Raw genomic sequence first — 20404 nt, 5'->3', positions numbered from 1 at the left:
AGTATAACCCCAAAAAATCTCAATTTTGTCCCTCTTTCTCTCCAAAAATGATGGAACAGGAAGAAAATGTTCACTATTGGGGCAACATCTCAGAGGAAGAGTACTACAAGCAGCAAGGAATCAAGGCATCAAAATCATTCTACACCTCACCAAGAGGCCTCTCTCTCTTCACAAGATCATGGCTTCCGATCTCTGGCACTCCACGTGGAGTCATCTTTGGGATCCACGGGTATGGAAATGACATGAGCTGGACTTTCCAGTCCACACCAATCTTCCTTGCTCAGAAAGGTTTTGCCTGTTTTGCCCTTGACCTTGAAGGCCATGGGAGATCTCAAGGCCTAAGATGTTATGTCCCAAATGTTGATTTAGTTGTTCAAGATTGTCTCTCTTACTTCAATTTCATCAAGCAAGACCCTAACTTTGATGGGCTACCTTGTTTCCTTTATGGAGAATCCATGGGAGGTGCTATTTCTTTGTTGGTTCATTTTGCTGATCCAAAAGGGTTCCAAGGAGCAGTTCTGGTAGCACCCATGTGCAAAATCTCAGATAAGGTAAAACCCAGATGGCCACTTCCTCAAGTTCTCACTTTTATCTCAAAATTCTTGCCCACTTTGCCAATTGTACCAACAGAAGATATCTTATACAAATCAGTAAAGGTAGAAGAAAAGAAAATTATAGGAAACAAGAATCCTTCAAGATACAGAGGAAAGCCAAGATTAGGTACAGTTGCTGAACTCCTGAAAGTAACCGAGTATTTGAGTCAAAAGCTATGTGATGTGAGTATCCCATTCCTCATCGTACACGGCAGTGCAGATGTTGTTACGGATCCCGAAGTGAGCAGGGCTTTATACAATGAAGCATCCAGTCAGGACAAGACAATAAAGATATATGAAGGAATGTGGCATTCGTTGTTGTTTGGTGAACCTGATGACAACATCGAAATTGTTCGCAGTGATATTTTGTCTTGGTTGAATGATAGATGTAACACAAGATCAGAATAGGTTTATCATTTATACTTTATGATTTAAGTAATATTATAAAAAAAAATCATGTTTTAGGGTTGATTTATGTGTTGTTTGATATTGAGGATTGGAAATTCAATATACAAAATATTTGTTCAAGGATTGGGATGCCAACTGTGGATGAAAAAGCCAGGGGCAACAACGGTCACTTCATTTTGAGTCTAATCTCTATGGAAGCAAACAAATTAACGAAAAGTCTTTCTATTCATCTGTCTCCTTGCCATTTTTACGCTCAGAGACGATGGTATATACATAACCGAGTCATTTGCTTCCTCTTAAATAACTCTTTATAGATCACATGCGCCGCAGACATGGTGACTTCAATGAGGGTGTAGCTTCCTCTTCGTGCTTGAAGAAACAAGATAACAAAGAGAAAATTTATTGCAGTTTGCATAATAATTTGATTCGATGCAATTATTATGCGTCTCGTGACTGGTTAGGTTTTGAAGTGGTCTTATGTTCTCATTCCTAGATATGTAAATTTTACCACACCCAATAAGAAATTTAATTTTTTATTCACATAAAAATATAGATAAATATTATATTGTAAAGATGAAGAAGAGTATAAATATAATTTAAAATTTTTATTAAACATAAGAATGCAAATGAATAATATTTTATCTACTTCGTATCTATATTATATATATATATATGTTTATTTATTTATTTATTTATATTTAATAAATAAATTTTTTATTAAATAATATAAACTATTATTTTAAATTAATTAAAATTAATATATTTTTATTTAAAAATTTTATTAATATATATTTATAAAAATTATTTCAATATACAAAATAAAAATTTTAAAAATAAAATTTAATTCTTTTTTTAATTATATATATAAATTATTCAAAATCATTAAATACATACGAAGATGAAAATAAAAATTAATTTGCAATAAATTTTAGATATAAATATAAAATAAATATAATATAAAAATTTAGAGACAAAAATGAAAAGTATTTCTCGTATCCTATTCCGTCAAGGTTGAGACAACCAAGAATGATTAATACCGTCTAAAGCAAAAAAGCTCCAAAAAAAAACAATAATTGTGCCTTGAAATTAATGAATGAACACTCAAGTAAAATAATAGACTTAAAAATCGCCAATGAAGCTACAACTTTCCATTTTTTCGTATCTCTGGAAAAGAAAAGAACAGGGAAAGAAGACCTATCAGTATCATCTACAACTACTCTGACTAAAACAGAATCGCACGTTCAACTCTATTACTATCTTTTACTTGTTATAGCGCACTTGCCCTAAACCCTATACAATGCCACAGGTGACGAGAGGTTGAGAACCATCAATGGCCGGAGAAAACAAAAAATTTAACTTTCCTTTCGTGTATTCACACAGTGTCAGAAGAGGCTTTCTCTTTCCCCTCATGTCCAAATGGTATCTGGGTTAGCAGAATGGGTCAGCTAGGCGGGGAAGATGGGTTAGGAAATGGTTCTGAAGGGATAAGTTGCGGATCCAACATGATGCACCGACATTGGATGCAAGTCTAACACTGCCAATTTATAAGAATTGTAGATTTACCACTGTAATTTTAAACGTCATGCCATAAACAAGTATTCCAAGTCTTCTACTGTGAGACGAGTCTGACAACCTCCTGTTTCATCCTCCCCAAATGCAGATGCAACCATCTCCCTCTTCTTTTGCTGTTAATTTAAAAAAGTATAAAAAAAAAGTCATTTATTGCATGAGCAAAGGTTTCAAGTTAAAACAAATAAAATTGTGTGAAAGTAAACATAGAAGTATTATTGGCTGCTAGGAAACCATTTCACCAAGGGTATTTAACCAAGCGCAAGTTAGTTTTAGCTTAATACAAGGATAACACTACAGATTAGATATATTCGGTCCTAAGGTCATGTTTGATGTGTAAGATTATTGATTAAATAAGATAATAATCATCTTATATCATGTTTGAATTGTATATAAAGATAAGAATAAGGATTGTAAAAAAGCTTAATATACTTTTAGTATAAGATTATTCAATCATCCCTAAGTAAAAAAAATTATTTTTAATCTATGAAATTAAATTTATATGTCTAATTATATCTTTAAAAATTATATTAATAATTTAAATTATATAAACTTTGAAGAAATATAATTTTAACAAATAAATAAATTAACTTATCTTAATCTTTACATACATTAAACACAAAATAAGATGACATTATTTAATTTAATCTTAGTAATAATATTATCTTATGTTATTCTATCATAATTTACATACCAAATATGACCTAAATTCCCTTATTCATTCTTTGCTTATTCATCTTTAGCTGTCAGTCAGATACCAAAATCTCAATCTTTCATTATATTACTAGAATGCTACCTGTTTGGTCTAGAAACTTTTTATAATTTTTATAAAAATTTGAAAATCTTATATTTAGAGTTTTTTCTATGATTATTTGTGCTGATTGGTTATAAGTAATTTTTTCTTTCAAATTTTATTTTTAAAAAATCTCAATTTTAATGTTTTCATTTTTTATTTTATATTATTGTTTTTAAGATTTTTTTTCAAATATTTAAATTCTACATTTGGTAAATTTTTAAAGAATTTTTTGTTATTTTTGTGTGTTTTTAGTTGATTTTGTGTAAGTTATTTATTTCAATTGATTATTGTTTTAGTTGCATTTTTATCTCTTATTGAGGTTTAATATGATGGATAGTTTTAAGATTTTTGAGATTGACTTTTTCATTGACGAGTCTACTCACCTCTTATTTTTTATTTTTATTATAATTATAATTATAATTATAATTAAACAAATAAAAAATTTTAGAAAAACTTTAAAAAAAAAGTTAAATGCCACGTGATAAGCAAAGAGCTCGTCACATGGCATCATAGTAATCTTAAAAAATTTTAAAATTTTCTTTTAAAAATTAAAAATATAACACATGACAAGTACATGCGTTGACATATGTCATCACACTATCCCTTAAGAGACAATTTTAATCTATAATTATTGAAATTTTAACCTATAGTTATTGATGATTATAGATTATAGATTTTTTTAAATATTAAAAGGAAAGATGACATATGACAAGAAAAAGACTTGCCACACGTCACTACACTATCCCCTAAGGGGTAGTTTTAATCTATAGATTATAGATTATAAATAGTTTAATCTATAGTTATAGATTGTAGATAGATTGTAGATTATAGACAGATTAAAGACATATGACAGATTCCTAATAACTATCAGGAAGAGGCGTCCACTCGCCGGACCACATGCAGGCCAGGGCTTTGAGGCGCAAGCTCAGGCTGCCTCTATGCCCGAACTTATAATAGACAAATTTAAAATAGTTTCATATTTAGCTTTAAATTATATTTAATTAGAATTACGTCATTTAGAAGAAGAAATAAGCATTCAGGCCCGGCGTAGCCCAGGCACAAGCTCAAATTTTTCTGTATAGCTTATGGACAGCTTTATCCATGTTTATAACACTGATCGTCACCGGTAACACTATCAGATACATCCAAATTTTTCTAGACAGCTGCCAACCATATCCGTCATCACATATAATCTTTAGCTTGATAAAAGTTACGGTATTAACTACGAAAGGGAAAAGGAAAAAGATGATGTGCCTAAGGTGGGGTGAAAAGCTTACCTGAAGAGCTAAAATACGATCTTCAACTGTATCTTTCACAGTTAATCGTAAAACAGTTACAGCGCGAGTCTGTCCGATTCGATGGGCTCTGTCAATTGCCTGGTCCTCTGTTGTAGGATTCCACCAAAGATCAAGCAGAAGAACATGGCAAGCTGCAACCATGTTCAGCCCCAGACTGGCAGCTTTCAAAGACATAATCATAACAGAAACCTACAAGCAAAAGAATCAATTTCACAAGTGGAATCACTAAACACCAGACTCTTGCACTCTCTCGTGATAGCATACAAAATAATAGAAGATAAAAAACAGATGTAATTAAAACCTCTGGTAGGGTGTTGAAATCTTTCACTGCTTTATCTCTAGCAGCAACTGACATAGTTCCATCTAGTCTTCTGTATTGGATGGAAGAACTCTTAAGACAGGCTTCAAATAAATCCAACATCCTTGTCCACTGGGAAAACACTATGGCTTTCTTTCCAAATACCTTATAGGAATCATTCAAACTTTCATCCTTAACCAGATTTTTTTCATCAGGAAAACCATTTGGTGAATCCCCAGAATGGAGATTGGATGAACCTTCTGGATAGCTACTAGTCTTTAATCTATGATCTTGAGGTTTAGCTAGCGATTGCAGGACCTCAAGGGCAGCCCTAATTTTGGAAGAATCATACATACTATCCTCAGAACAAGGCCTAGATACCTCAACAACATTAGAATCAGAACAATCAAGGGAACTATCATGACCAGGCTTCTCAGAAAGAGAACTGTTTAAAGTGGCATTTGAAAACACAGAAGATGCACTGAGTCTAACTTTGCAATTTGCAGTGGCACAATGGTCCTCATCGCCAGAGAGAAGTTCAGAGATGCATTGGTTGCAGAAAACATGACCACAGATAGCAACAACAGCATCTTCTGGTGGATCCTATAGAATAGAAGCAAGGATGTCAGAACAGAGAGGTCTTAAGAGTTCAAGGATAATTAAAAGAAAAACTAAAAAGAAAAATTATGTCGAAAGAGACAATTAACCCAAAGCTGTTGCAAACATATAGTGATAAAAAGTCCAATTAAGAAAGTTCTTAAAGAACAAGCAGAATTTTGGGAATATTTACAACCATATAGAGATAGAGGGACATGAACCTCACAGGAAAAAAAAAATTTGTCAAAGCTATCATTTTTACTACAATTATTGTACAATTAAACTATCAGCAAAATTAAATCATGATTATAGAATTGAAAAGGAAGATCAAGTTAAAATACATTAGAAGAACGATTTCTCAGATGAATAAAGATCTCCCGAGACTCACATGGCTAACAGAAAACCTTGTAACATTTATTCTGGGTCACCTAGGAAATTTACAACCATTAATTAGCCATGCAAGTCAAAACATGCCTCCCTAACAGCACAATATGATCCTTCAGCATTCCCCAAGCCGAACCATCTGAACATACCCAAATAAGTATTTGTCTATCCTCATTGAGCAAAATTCATTATTTGATCACTAAAATCCTTAAAAACCATATGAACAGACAGATGTGTTCCTAGGCAAGTATTAATCATCAGAAATGTTGTAAGAAGCAGTTCTTAAAGCAGACAGAAACCAACTAAAGAAACAAGCAGAAATAAGTACATACATTGCAGATGCCACAGAGTGCCAAAGATGATAAACAACTCAGAAGAAATTTTAGCTTCTCCTGAGGAAGCTTCTTTGCAGTCTCAATCGATGATCTCCATGAAGAGTTTGAATCAAAACCCCTGACAAGAAGAGGATGATCACAGGCTTGTCGGAGGCGCAAAAGCATCAACAAGATATTCACATAGTTTTGTTTGACAGTCCCAGCAGCTGCATACTCCTGATAAAGATTTTAAAATTAGCAAAGAAGGACAGAATGTACCATAGAAGAATAATATGACCACATAAACTATAAGTATCATTAGGTATATTCTGATAAGCTACAAGAAATGTAGAAGATCTGCAATGTAAATCTAAAACTTAATTAGACTAAAACCATACTTTAAACTGAGCACGTGAATCAGACTCCAGTCTGGAGTAGAAATCACGTTCCTCGTTTGTGAATTCCACCTTTTTAAGTTCTATCACTTTAGGTGGCAAGTTAATAATTGGTTTCCCATCAAGAAGAGTACCTGCACAAAGAACACAAGGTGATCATAAGTGATTGCATTTACTTGCATGCAAATAACAGCCTCAAGGAAGTTCTACAGCCATGATATACAAATTGGATTTGGAACATCACTGTAGAACCACATTTTACTGCAAGACCAATTAAAATTAATTAAATCTTGCACATTTAGTACCTTTGGTGCGACGTAACATTATTGTCTGCAAGATAGCTTGCAATTTTGGATACCCTTTCACTGGATTTTTAGTAATCGGGACCTTTATGGAAGAACAGAATGACTTGTAAGAAGCATATGGGTCATATCTCAGAAATCTGAAGTAGCTATAAAGGTCATCAATGGCATTTTGAATTGGAGTCCCAGACAAGCACCATCTACGTTTAGCACGAAGGCCCCAACAAGCCCTAGCAACTTGAGTTCTGTGGTTTTTTATGCTTTGGGCCTCATCCAGAACAATTCTAAACCATCCAACTTTGGCAAGAGGTCGAGAAACAGAATCAAGAAGCGATTCATCCACTCCCTTCTTATGCTTCACTCCTTTTTTATTAGAACTAGAAGGGTATTTCCTTTTCTTGCATGGTGGAAAATCCATAGATGAGGCATGTTCACCTTCCAACTTCCTTTTCTCATCATCATCTCCACGAACAGGAGAATGCTTTGGGACCTCCATGCTAACGATTGAATATGTAGTAAGGACAACATCATACTTTGCTAACTCAACAGGATCCTTTGTTCTGTTGCTTCCATGGTATACTAGAACAGAGAGATTAGCTTTTCTTGTTACCTTATTATGTAACTCCTCCTCCCACTGCCGCAATACACTTGTCGGACATACAATGAGAGTTCCAGCAGCTGGCCTTCCCTTTGCTTGCTCTGATGTAGAAGAGCTTTTCTTTGAAGCACCATTTGCCATAACTTGATTGTTATCAGATTCTTGCTTCATCTCTTCATCATCATCATCCAAATTTAGTGTTTCCAACTCAACCTTTCTTGTATCTTGAGAAGATGCTCCAGAAGATGGAGGCCTTTCCATAAGAATAAGTGCAATTGTTGATACAGTTTTTCCTAATCCCTGCAAGAAAATACATACATACATACATATATATATATATATATATGTATAAGTAACTCATGATGGTGTAACTAGTGTAAGACAACATGAGAATATGGCAACTGACCTGATCATCTGCAAGAATTCCTCCTAAACAGTGCAAGCCAGCTTTCTCCTTCTGGGTCATCCATGACAAAGCAATTCTCTGTTTCATGGATTATGTTAGAAATGAATTGGAACAGAAACATACACACTCACAAATGAACATGCAGGAGAACTTTGGCACCCACCATGCAAACATACAGAAAATAAGCAAAGCAACATGGAAAAAGCAATTTTCAACTTCAAAATCAACAGTTACACCATAGTTAATAAATAGCACAGTACCTTAAATCAAACTACAACAAAAAAAAATAACATAATCTCTCTGTCTAAGGTTCTTTCTTTGACTGCACCCACAAATGGTACGGAAATATATAACCATTCACAAAAAAATAAAGCATAAAAAAACAGCAAAAGACTCAAAATATTAACATTGCACTGTTCGAAGAAAGAAGTTGCAAACGATCACCATATATAACTAATTTTGAGTCAATTTTATCCAGCTCGATCAGGATAAGTATATTTTAGCTATGTTGTTCTTTCTTGCAGATAAGTCATGCCCATTTTAGGCATTCATAGATAACCAAACCATAAACCCTATGCAAGTACTTTTAGATCAAATCCTCAGCTGCAGCTATTTTTACCTAATGCAAATAACATTTCCCAATCACTGAAGTAAAAAAATTCATAGAACCTCAATATTCACAAACTGAAATACAAAGGAAAAAGTACGAGATAGAACAATTCAAACCTGATGTCGTAGAAGAGGTACTGTCAAAACACCATCTGGAGGACTAGCTTCAGACTTTGGCTGAGAAAGAACCTGTGATGCATACCACACTCTCATTAATCAAGTCAACATACAGTGACAAACACTGCATATAACATTGATTCCAATATAAAGGGGCACTAGTTTAGATCAGAAAGTAGGCAACTCAATGCTTTATCCACACAGGAGTATCAAAGAAGCTTAAACATCCATCTTACATAACACTTCCAACTGGAAATATCTACACTCTGAGACCCAATTTCATGGCAGAATCAAATTAACCTGAAAAGTTTTTTGAAAGAATCTAAACTCTGAAGATTTTTAGTAGACATTTTTTATTAAACATAATAACAGTTTATGTAGCTGAGTCTTAATTCAATAGCCCTTCTGGCCAAAGGCAAGGCCCTGGTGCTATTTGAAAGAAGAGGAAGTGAAGAGGGTAAGTGGCTGTTGAATTAACTGGGGCTTGATATTTGAAGGAGTCACAATCATCTTTTACAAAGCCTTCACTTTCCCCCTCTTCCAAAGCATTATTTTGCCTTAGGGCAAAATACAACAGAAAGAAGACGTAAAAAATAACATTGCAATGTTTTAGAAGTATAAATCAGAACAGGGTTCTATTAAAGAAATAGATAAATCATAAAGGCACTATTTTATTTAACCACTCCATAACGAATAATAATTATTTTTCTTGGTGGTGAGAGATAATAAATTACCATGTTTTATAAATAGATTTCTTTCAAAGAGATCAGTGAACTATTAGGGCCACAATTTCATTCAACCACTCCCTAAAAGATTACCTTTTTTTGCAGTGAAAGATAATGCATAACTAAATAAACGTGTAATTACAAAGGAGCTGAAGACTGTTTCTGTCTAGCCACCTATGCCACAATGGACTAAAATGCAAGCAATCCCCGAAATTCATCCAAATTCTATTGATTCAACAAGCATGGGACGCTGAAATTATTCCATGCAGATCAATTGTCAATTTAAATATGTTCTGTATCTACAAACCTTCGAAGTTCTCAAGATCAAACATCATTTTAAACTTTAAAGAAAATAAAAATCAATATGTCAGCACATTACCGATCCATAACTGCTAAAAGAAAAAAAAAAAAAAAAGCAATTTCAAACAAACAGCACTAACCTGCAATGCAACCTGAAAAATTAAACGCTCATCATTTCCCTTTACCCTGACACCTCCCATTCCTGGGGTATGAAGCAGGTTACTAAACTTAGCATGTGGCAAACTAGAAGTATTCTTTACAAGCAGCGGGTATTGATTTGAGCAGGCAGGTTGACTGATGTCTTCAAGAATACATATATCAGGATCATCATCAAAATAGGATCTGCAATCTGATGAATTGCTGTGAATAGATTCAGTACTGACTTTTGAAAGACCCATACTCAAAGGAATCAGCTTTCTCTCTCTTTCTTCCCCAAAACAACCTAAGTGCATCTTGGTTGAAGTAATTGGGTGAGTGCTGGAAAAATATTGCTCTGAGGAAGCTAAATTCAAATGTCCACCATAAAGGGAAGATTGACTTTTAACGTTTAGATTAATATCTTGATGATAATGATGAGCATCCTTGCCACTAAATATAAACTCCTGATTTGATATAGAAGGTGAAATATCAGACAACGATTGCTTCAAGTCTTCATCAACAGATAATAAGTCATCAACCCTGTTAGTAGACTTTCTCCAGCTAGCTTCATCTAAAGCTTCAGCAGAATGGTAGAAGATGCTGCCAGATGTAATCACTTTATTATCTTCATACTTTACACAAACTGCTTGATTGTTGTTTGAAATGCAAGGTTGAGAATGACTGAATGGCTGCACCGATCCTTTGTCATAAAAAATTCCATCATTAGCAATGTATGACAAACTTCCACAGGCAGGTAAAACATGATCATTCCCTTCACCTTCAAAATGCTGTTGCTCTACATCAGAGAAATCAGTCATTGAGAGTTGTGACGCAGACCTATTATCAGTCCCATCCTGACCATTGAAAATTATCCTACCACTTGAGCATGCACTCTCAGTTGGAAATTCGACTACTTCACCCGCCTTAATTTCTTCAGACATAAAACTTAAGGAACTAAGCCAATGGTGCACTGAGGAATCAGAAAAATATGCATTATCTCCGTTCATGTAATGAGGTGTAACTGAACGAGGATCACTAACATCACTAACAATGTCAGAACCATGACAGATGGTAGACTCATTAGAAGTAACATTAGGTGAAATCATATCAGCATCGGAGGAAAACTTCATAGACCTACCTACCTTACTTTCAGGAGCTTCCAGGGTTTCCAAGGTATCACTTAGAAAATCACCAACATGACCACATATTAAGTTCATATTCTCAACAGCAGCGCTGTGCAAAGCATCTGCAATATTCAGTAAACAAGAATCAGTATTTCCACTAAAAATTTTAGGTACAGTACAAAGCACTCAAGCAATGGTATACAAAAATTTCAAAATGCACAAGGGACTGACATTGTTTAGGTTTAATTAGGGAGTGGCTAACATACTTTTGTAGTCAAAATCCTCTGCAGTATTCTTGAATTGTATACAAGTTCTATTACCCACAAGGTCAAAATTTAAATTATCTCCACGATCTAACACATGGTTGCCATCCATCTCAGCAAAACTAGATGCTGTTGTACAGCTAGGCATCTCAAGCACAGGCATTCCAACCACCTCTGTATAGGATGTCGCTTGACCAAATGGACACCACTCTTTAAAACTTACGGAGGATGTCGGGACTGGAGAACAATCATGTGCAGAGGGTTCTAATTTCCGATGATAATCAAATGAACCACCTATAGACCACGACCTAGCATCTGGAGCCTCAGACTTATGCCTCAAAAGATCTCCAAAAGTAAACCCTGAGGAACACGATTCTTCAAATTCAAGAAGATATCATAAGAAATTCATTATATCAAGAAAACAATTAGAAAAATGTTTGTGCAAGAAAATTTTACCACTCTGAACCTGGATGGATTCAGGAACCGAGTCCTCTTGAGACATATTTCCAGGTGATGGATCTTCTGGATTACCCTGCAATTTGGTAAAGATAAGTTAAACTACCCAAAGAAAGAACAGAAAACACGGATGAACTTTCATCGAGAACAAGAGGCATAAGAAAGCTATGAAATATCAGTTCAATCTTTGATAATCATCCCATGCAAGCTTTTATAATCAGAAGTTTTAGACCGAAAAAACCCACATTGACAATTTCAATAAATTAAATGAGTTGATTTGAATTCCAGAATCACAAATTCACCAAGGAAATACTTGGAATCAATAAATTAGCAGAATATATTCTATTTCATTCGATTTCAACCAAGCTATAAAACTCAATATTCTCATCAAATCAGCTAAATTTAAGCTGTCACTGACTCGTTGCTCATAACAGAACATGGGAGATGAATCAACTTGCTAGGTTTTCAATACAGAGTCAGTGATCTAAACAACAAATTCCGTTCAAAATTTCAACACTTGAGAGTAGGATTCCACCAGAATCTTCACGCTCCAAACCCTAAAAATGGCACCGGATATAACCGCGAGAAAATAACTACCTGTGGAGGATCACAATTCTCTTCAAGAATGTGATGGAAGATGTCGAGATCGACGCAAAGACCATCGGCAGCGAAGTCATCGAACTTATAATCGGCCGAGGGATCGCCACTTGGCAATAAACCGGAGCTATCATTATAGTTATCCTCCCCCATCATCAGACAAAAAGAACAACACCGAAAACCCTAAATTGCTTTTTGAAAACCCTAACCCAAAGCTCTTGTAAACCCCGGCCAATTCACGGGAAACAGCCAAATATTGGATCCAAACAAACCGAGTCGCATCACTTAAAAGAAGAAAGAGGGAGAAGTTTCCGAGAAAGTTCTCGTTGGCGGTTTCAAATGAGATGCAAACTTTTGTTTTTAGCTTTGGAAAATAAGTAAAAAAAAATGGATAGAGAGTCGTAAAGAATGTGGTGTGGTGGCCTTTTTTCGGGTTTAAAGAGGGATTGGTTATCGGCGAAAGACTTTTTAGCAGACGAATTTTCTCTTTTTTTTAAATAATAATTATTATTATTTTTTAAAATCTTGTTTGTCTCAGATTCTTCGGTTGAGCGAGCGGGGAGGGAAAAATAAAGTTGGAAGACTTGGAGATACTACGTCGTAGTGTCGTTTTCATATTGGATTTTGGTTTTTTGAGAGAATTAAGCGGGGCGGCGGAGTTGGGCGAGTCGGTGGAAGAGACACGCGAGTTAAACGCGTCATGCCAGCAATTGTCTTAATCGGACAAAAGAAAAATATAGAGATGCACGCGCCACCGAAGAGCAAATGAACTTCTAGAAGAGGAGGAGGAAACTTCTTAGTACCCACTCCCTCGATTTCTAACTGACCAAATGAGTGATTGATTTAAATTTATTTACCTGTCTTGGAAGAAATGGACAAGAGCTGTTTCTGCAGGTGAAATTTCGTCGGTTGATGTCAGTTAATTTAACTAACCTAGGATCACGGGTTTTGTCTTTAGACAGACAGTTGTTTCCCCCGAGAGAGAGACAGAGACTAGAATAAAAGGTGGCAAACAAGTTTCTTCGTAGTTTCTTTCATCGATTTGTGTTGTCATTGGATTCATGAATAAGAACAGTAATAGATAATAAATAGAAAGCATATATTTTATGATTTGATTTATTTATATTGAATATGGTAAAGATAATAACGGATCGATTTAGAAAAAAATTTTGTTTGTATTCAATTTAATTTGATTTTATATCTATAAAATTTAAATTTAATTTGATTTAAAAAATTTTTTATTTTTTTTAAATTTAAATTTGATTTAATTTAATATTATATAAATTATATTCGATCTGATTTAATTAAAAAATAATAAATTATTTTTTAAATATAATTTTTTAATGTAAAATATTAATTTTAAATATAAAAAATTATTTTTAATATAAATATAAAATTAAATTTATATATTAATATATATAAATAAATAAATATAATTATTTATATATATCGAATCGGATCAAGTTTACTTAAAATTCAACTCTGACTCGATCTTTATTTTTTTTTATTATTATACAACTAGATACGAAATTCAATTTTTTAAAAAAATTAAAAAAAACATATCTTATGATATTAGTTTAGATCGAAATCCATCAAAACGAGTTGGGCTATCAACCTTAAATATAGATAATTATAAATAATTAATTAATGAATTTAAATAAAAAATTTATTACTTGTAATAAATTTGAATAAGATAATATTAGTTAGATATTTAATATTTAAATTCATTTAAATTTTATTAAATAATTAAAAATATTTAAATTTGTATCTAAATTCATTTTTCGTTTTATATATGTATAATATGTAAAATTTTATATTTATGAAAAGTTTTAAATCTTAACAAAAAAATATTTAATTTTTAATTTAATTTTTAATATTTAATATTTAAAAAATTTTAAAAATAATATTTTAATAAATTCAAATATTTAAACAAATAATATATATTTAAATAAATTCAAATTTAGATAATAATATTAAATTTAAACGAATATTTAAATAAATTGAAATAAAAAATAACATATATTCACTTCATTGCCATCTTTATTCATAAATGCAATTGTATGAAAAACATGACAATATAAATTACGTTAGCATTAGGCATCCAATAAAATAACATAACAATACCTTTTTTTTATCTATTGTTAGAGATTAAATTTAATAATTCATATTAAAAGTTGATTATCATATTTTTCTTTTTACTTACGACTCATATTAAACGTTGAATATCATTTTTTTTTTTACTTATGAAAATCAATTAAATATAACTCTTTATAATCTCAATATTTTAATAAAAAATTTGAAAACGAAAATACATTTACTCATTCATATAAATATAATTAACAAAAATCGTAATAATATAATCATCATATTAGAGAAGAAATGAAATTTTGAACTCTATGTTAAAAATATTTTTTTTTTCTTTTGTTAGCATTGTTTAATAAGTTAATATTAAAAAAAAAAAAAGATAGAAATATAGAAAGAGCAAGTTGTCTGAACAAAGAGACCCAGAGTCTCTGGACTGAAAAGAGCAGAAAAACATCTGAAGCCCAAATCTAATGTCTCAAACATGTCGGTTAAGGCCCATGAGTCTCTAACCCGATCCAATCCATTTAAATCGATTTTCTTTTATTTTCTTAAAAAAAATTAAAAAAAGGAACCCGAAGCTGGAAGCAATGATAAACGAGCGCAGCAAAACATACAAGAAAAGAAAAGGATCGCAGCAAGAACTCATTGGAAACCCAAAGAACCGTTTTTTATTATCATTTTAATGTATATTTTTTGCATATAAATACATAATCATTGCAATTTCAGTTATTTCTAAATCCATCTGCCTAAGGTATTTTCTTTTCCTAATTTCAGCAAGTTTATTTTTTATTTTTTTGTGGTTAATTAATTGTTCGGTGGATTTTGGAGATGAAAAAGTTGAAATCTTTTCAATGTGAAAATTTTAGGTTTTTTCTTACCTGATATAGGAAATCAAATGGGAGTGAAGGTGCAGCACTGATGTCACTGTTCTGGATTGCAATTCGTCAACTAGCTGAAATCGAAGAACAAATGGTATCTTTCTTCTGCTTTTATTAATTTTATTTGGTCATTGGGGATAATTTGATCATTGATTTTTACTCTTTTAAGAATTTGGGTGTTGTTTAAAACAATGAAATCTTTAACCTTGATTAAGGGAAATTCAACTTTTAGCAGCATTTCATTTTTATTGAAGGATGCATGAGAGACATGATAGATTGCCTTTTAATGGAATTTTGAAGGCATTAGAGGATTAGTTTAATGAATGGAGTGTGCTTATGTTTCAAATTGTTTCGTTGACAGGCTACGTCGAAGAAAGTGATTACAAGGGAAGAGTGGGAAAAGAGATTGAATGATATTAAAATCAGGAAAGAAGACATGAATAAATTGGTGATGAATTTTCTTGTTACTGAGGGTTATGTTGAAGCAGCCGAAAAATTCCGGATTGAATCTGGAGCTGAGCGTATCCTACAAAGAAAACAAATGCTTACTCTTGTGCTCTTTTATTAGTGTTCTTAAAGTATACGTTTTATTTTCCTTATTGCAGAATAGCAGATATTGATCTTGCAACAATCACGGATCGCATGGCTGTTAAAAGGGCTGTACAATGTGGAAATGTTGAGGATGCTATTGAGAAAGTTAATGATTTAAATCCTGAGGTAGGATGTTTGATTATAATGTGATGAGTTCTCTAACTACTAAATTCTGTTGATTACTTATAATGTTAAACTAATAAGTTACTTTTTCAAATGAACACATGATCTGTTTCATATTATTGATTCGTTGTTACTATACATCTTTCCTTCCAGTAGTCTCTATGAAAATCTAAATTTTTCATAAGAATTTAATGGAAGAAGTAATAATGTCCAATTTTGTACTAACAAGAATGAGCTCAAATATTTTTACATTCCATGATATCTTGTTTCAGCCAGAGCTAGATCAACTGTTAGAAAATCCATTATTAGGATCTTGTTGTACTTCTAGAGAGAGTTGTTTTTCTTAATTTTCTGTCATCGACAATAGTATCGAGAGAAGTTGGGTGTTAAAAAGGGGCACCCTTTTGCTTAACTTTTTTTATTTGAAATACTAATCCCATATTTAGTGGTGTTTAAGTAAATTTGGAAATCTGTCAATTAAGGGTAGAGGAATTCTTTTCAGATATGAAGAATTTCTGATACATGCTGTAAAAGAAAAATAATGTCATACTATTCTCTTGAAACTGTCTTCAATTTTGAAATTTATTTTTTTCCAGATACTGGATACAAATCCCCAACTCTTTTTCCATCTCCAACAGCAGAGATTGATAGAATTGATTCGGAATGGAAAAGTAGAAGAAGCCCTGGAATTTGCTCAGGAGGAGCTTGCACCTAGGGGAGAAGAAAATGTAACTCTTCTTCATTAATGCATTAGAACTTATGCTTGCTTATTTTACTTCTTAACATTTTGTACATGTAACCAGCATTTATTTGTTGTAGATAATACTTGGATCTAAGATGACAACTTTTTCTGCAGCAAAGCTTTTTAGAAGAGTTGGAGAGGACTGTTTCACTTCTGGCTTTTGAAGACGTTTCAAACTGCCCAGTAGGAGAGCTTCTGGACATATCACAGCGTCTTAAGACAGCAAATGAGGTGAATGCAGCCATTCTTACTAGCCAGAGTCATGAAAAAGGTTTGTGTGCTGTCTTTAATATTCTTGATTTATTTACTTTTGGGGAGACTTTTCTAAGTTAGTATACCTAGTCATTAAAGAAGTTTGACCTTCCTGCCTTGGCCCGGCGACATTGTTTAAGAAAGTTTCTTGTTACCAACTCTTCTATGCTTTGTCTTAATGTTCTATGCCGATAGGAACTTTTAAATATGATTGTTTACTTCTCTTCTAGATTCCCTTTAAATTTATGGACAAGCCACTTAGTTCTTTACGGGTCTTGCCTTAATACCTGCTTATTGATCAACAATTAAAAAAAAAAGAAGAATGCAAATACTTTCTCTGTACCATCATCCTAGATATACTTTACCAATCAATTGGCAATAGGCATGTTATTTTCCATCCTTTCTTTTAATTCTTGCATCAGCAATAATATATTGTTAAGATTTTAGTGGTAAGTGGCAACATTCATGCGGCTTCTGTGCTTTATTGGGTTGTTTGTCCTTCAGCTGAATTCTGTCATTATTAAACCGAATATAGTGCCTGGTATGTACACAGTATACAAGAAAAGGTCAAATAAGCATTCTGTGCTCTTGTGTGATTGAGATGGCATCAATGATTAGATGTATTTGGGTTGCAGAATTTCTCTAATTAGGAGAGCAATGTGCAGCAAATGTCTGCCGTTTTTGGTCCACAGAAGTTTTTGATGTTTAACAAGCAAGAAGGATTTCTGTGATTGCCTGTACCATGCCGATTCTTTTGTCAATTCTAACTTTTTATTTATTTAAGTTGATACCATCATGTCCCAGTTTGATTTAAAATTTGAGATTATTTCTTCTGTCTTCAAGACTTAGTAAAATTTGCTTAATCTGCAAACTATTGGAGGTCAGACCCAAAGCTTCCAAGCTTGCTAAAGATGCTGATATGGGCTCAAAATCAACTGGATGAGAAAGCAGCATATCCTCGCATAAATGATCTATCAAATGCCACACTTGAAGATCCTGCTGTTTGAAAGGTTTGCAAGTCATTGTGGACGAATCAAGTTGCTTTGGATTAACCAGAGGTAGAGCTGAATGGAATGAAGTGATTATGCTTGTAACCTCTACACAGGGACTGTAGCTTGAAATTTGTTGGATGTCATTTGTTAAGATGTGGTTAGAAGAATTTAGTTGCCTTTGGTTGGTGTTTACTTCGTTCTTAGGTTAAGTCAGTGCCCTTGTACAATTGACAATCATGCGTTTATCCTTTGAATGGGATTTCCAACAACAAAATAGAAAAAGCTCAAAGCTTTGCTGTTATTGCTGTGTTTACTGAAACTTTCGCCTTTCAGTTATGTCCATATTCAAGCTCTTCTATCTCATTGACGTTGTCAATCGAAATCAAGCATAATCACCAGATATGGTGCAAATAGCCAGCTCAGCGGCCAGGCAGCAAATATAAATCAACATGTCCATCTATGGTTATTGTACAAATGCCAGTATTGCAAGCGAATTTGTTACCACGAAAATCTGCCATAGAGACTGCAAAAGAACAAGAAAAACGAACGAAAATACAAATTATTGAAAGAGCAAATCTTCACTCCAAACCACATGTCTAATGTCTACCAACGGAAAACCATAGCTCCAAGCTGTACTCTTCTGCTTTCTATAAAACAGACTTAACAAAAGAGAGAATATAAAAACCTAAAGATTGATTTATGATTTGACCCAAAGGACATAAACCCACATGATATTCTTACAGTCTGAACAATCCTGAAATCGAGCAAGTTCCATTGTATTTGCTCCTACACCCGAATGGCAACAACCATCATCAAAATTGAGAGCGTAACTGGAAGGATCATATTGAAACTTGAAATGCTGTTTGCTCTTACTCTTCACAGCTTTCTTCAATGCTGCCTTCGCTCTGCAAAAAACACTTCTGCATTGCTTCTTACCATAACTATTCACCCATTCCAACCAACCGATATATGCTCCCATTTTTTCTCTTATTGGAAGCAAAACTCAATGACCCTCTAGGCTAAAGTGTACAGACAAATGAGGAGAAAGAGCAAGACAGTAGGGTGTTTGTAACGGGGATGGTTTGCAATCCAATTTTATGATGCAGAAGAATCAAAGAACAACAAAGACAACAAAGAAAGACCTCAAAACTATTGAGTAGGAGAGTTGAGATAAACAGAAAAGAAGAAATGAGGAAAAGAAATATGATAGTGGTGCTGACTACAGACTACGGACTACAGAGTGTAATCTTTTTGGCCTTTCGAAGAAGCTGCGCCTACGCAGCTTCACTTGCAGTCTCAACAGCAACACTGCTTTTCTTGGTATTACATTGGGATGCTAAAATTCCATCCAAAAGTGAGAGAGAAAGAGAAAAAAAAAGGATACAGTGGGTAGAGAACCTACCTATGGTCGTAGTATCACCATCAGATACGTTTGCTTTGTATCGAGAGGCATCTTTGATTCAACTACCTCCTCAGTTCTCAGTCCCTCTCAACTTTGTTTATTAATCTTTTGAGCTCTGTCAAGTTTCTTGAGGTCCCCTCTTAATTTTTACTCAACCTCAGCTACAAGTCACAACTTACAGTAGATTTTTTTGTTTATAGAATTTTGTAGTGTACTATATTTGTTACATCTTCAAACTTAAAATTTTGTTTTTATAAATCCGGAGCCATAGTTGCTGCATGATCAAAGTCTGGGTTCAGATCCCAATACCTTCCGTCATCAAATATGCTTCTCCATGGCCTGGCAATGGGCCAATGGCCATTGGTTAAAGAGTGTTACAGCCAGTTTAATTGTAAATGGAATGCAACTTGGTTTACCACCTCGTAAAATCACACAACGGCCTTGGCTCTTAATGGACCCCAAAGCCTCATGTCCGGCGCCTTTCATATCAAGCACACACCAAACGCACTCAAAAACAGTTCCAAAGGTGAACAAAGCAGCGATGCAACTCTACAGTGATCAATCAAAATCACAGTATCCATTTTAGTGTTTTCCGGCCTTAGAAGCTTATGGCTATGTGGCTGTTTTGCATAATCTTCTTCACTTCTACTTCTCTCTTGTTGTCTTCATCTTCAAAGCCATTTTGCTTTTACATGTTCTCAGTGAATTCCCATTTGTCTCATTCAACTCCACTCCCAATTTAATGTTTTTTCCTTTTCTTTTTTTTTCTGCCATAGCTTCTTGTGGAAATTGCTGCTCCCATGTCAGATGACAGGTCATTTCAAGCCAACAGGGCAATCTTTGTCCCAAGTTTTGGCACCAATCCCCCTCTAGAAACTGTTCCATTTCCTGGTTATATGCTTATGCACATTACTATTGTCTTGAATTTTGAAACGTCTGGTTTTGGTCACATGGCATATCTGCAAGCAGGTCCATGTTATCAACTGGAAATTTGTCAGACTTACCCTAAGGGACCCAAACTGGAAATTTGTCCACAGGATTGAACAGTCCAT

General features: G+C 33.6%; 2 protein-coding genes and 1 pseudogene across 9 annotated transcripts; 2 read left to right on the top strand and 1 right to left on the bottom strand.

Annotated features, from left to right (window-relative positions):
- The first annotated feature begins 47 nt into the window (after positions 1-47).
- Positions 48-1121, top strand: LOC111280694 (caffeoylshikimate esterase pseudogene; annotated as a pseudogene).
- Positions 1122-2064: 943 nt separating this feature from the next.
- Positions 2065-12901, bottom strand: LOC111281111 (helicase-like transcription factor CHR28). 6 transcript variants are annotated; one of them, XM_089756783.1, is made up of 13 exons: positions 12288-12762; positions 11691-11766; positions 11238-11594; positions 10626-11093; positions 9850-10547; positions 8685-8756; positions 7959-8036; positions 6958-7852; positions 6656-6786; positions 6276-6494; positions 4966-5565; positions 4644-4853; positions 2065-2686 (listed from the first exon to the last, which is right to left on the bottom strand). In XM_089756783.1, the coding sequence occupies exons 1-13, from the start codon at positions 12441-12443 to the stop codon at positions 2582-2584; spliced, it is 4065 nt and encodes a 1354-aa protein (XP_089612909.1). In that variant the 5' UTR covers positions 12444-12762; the 3' UTR covers positions 2065-2581. The 6 variants fall into 6 exon arrangements, with proteins under 6 accessions (XP_089612909.1, XP_022724464.2, XP_022724463.2 ...); XM_022868729.2 differs by having other exon boundaries at positions 11238-11609; positions 12288-12724; XM_022868728.2 differs by having other exon boundaries at positions 9850-11093; positions 12288-12901.
- A 2026-nt stretch (positions 12902-14927) lies between these two features.
- Positions 14928-18251, top strand: LOC111281269 (protein GID8 homolog). Of its 3 annotated transcripts, none has more exons than XM_022868971.2 (7): positions 14928-15123; positions 15260-15344; positions 15612-15771; positions 15861-15967; positions 16561-16692; positions 16821-16977; positions 17844-18251. In XM_022868971.2, the coding sequence occupies exons 2-7, from the start codon at positions 15291-15293 to the stop codon at positions 17963-17965; spliced, it is 732 nt and encodes a 243-aa protein (XP_022724706.1). In that variant the 5' UTR covers positions 14928-15123; positions 15260-15290; the 3' UTR covers positions 17966-18251. The 3 variants fall into 3 exon arrangements, with proteins under 3 accessions (XP_022724706.1, XP_089613329.1, XP_022724707.1); XM_089757203.1 differs by having other exon boundaries at positions 17802-17938; XM_022868972.2 differs by having other exon boundaries at positions 14959-15123; positions 15239-15344.
- Positions 18252-20404: the final 2153 nt, after the last annotated feature.

This window comes from Durio zibethinus, chromosome 28 (assembly GCF_047325235.1).
Source record: "Durio zibethinus cultivar Kanyao isolate XHJ-2024 chromosome 28, ASM4732523v1, whole genome shotgun sequence".
NCBI classification, from domain to species: Eukaryota; Viridiplantae; Streptophyta; class Magnoliopsida; order Malvales; family Malvaceae; genus Durio; species Durio zibethinus.
The sequence above is the reverse complement of the archived record's forward strand: the minus strand, read 5'-3'. Positions and strand labels throughout refer to the sequence as shown.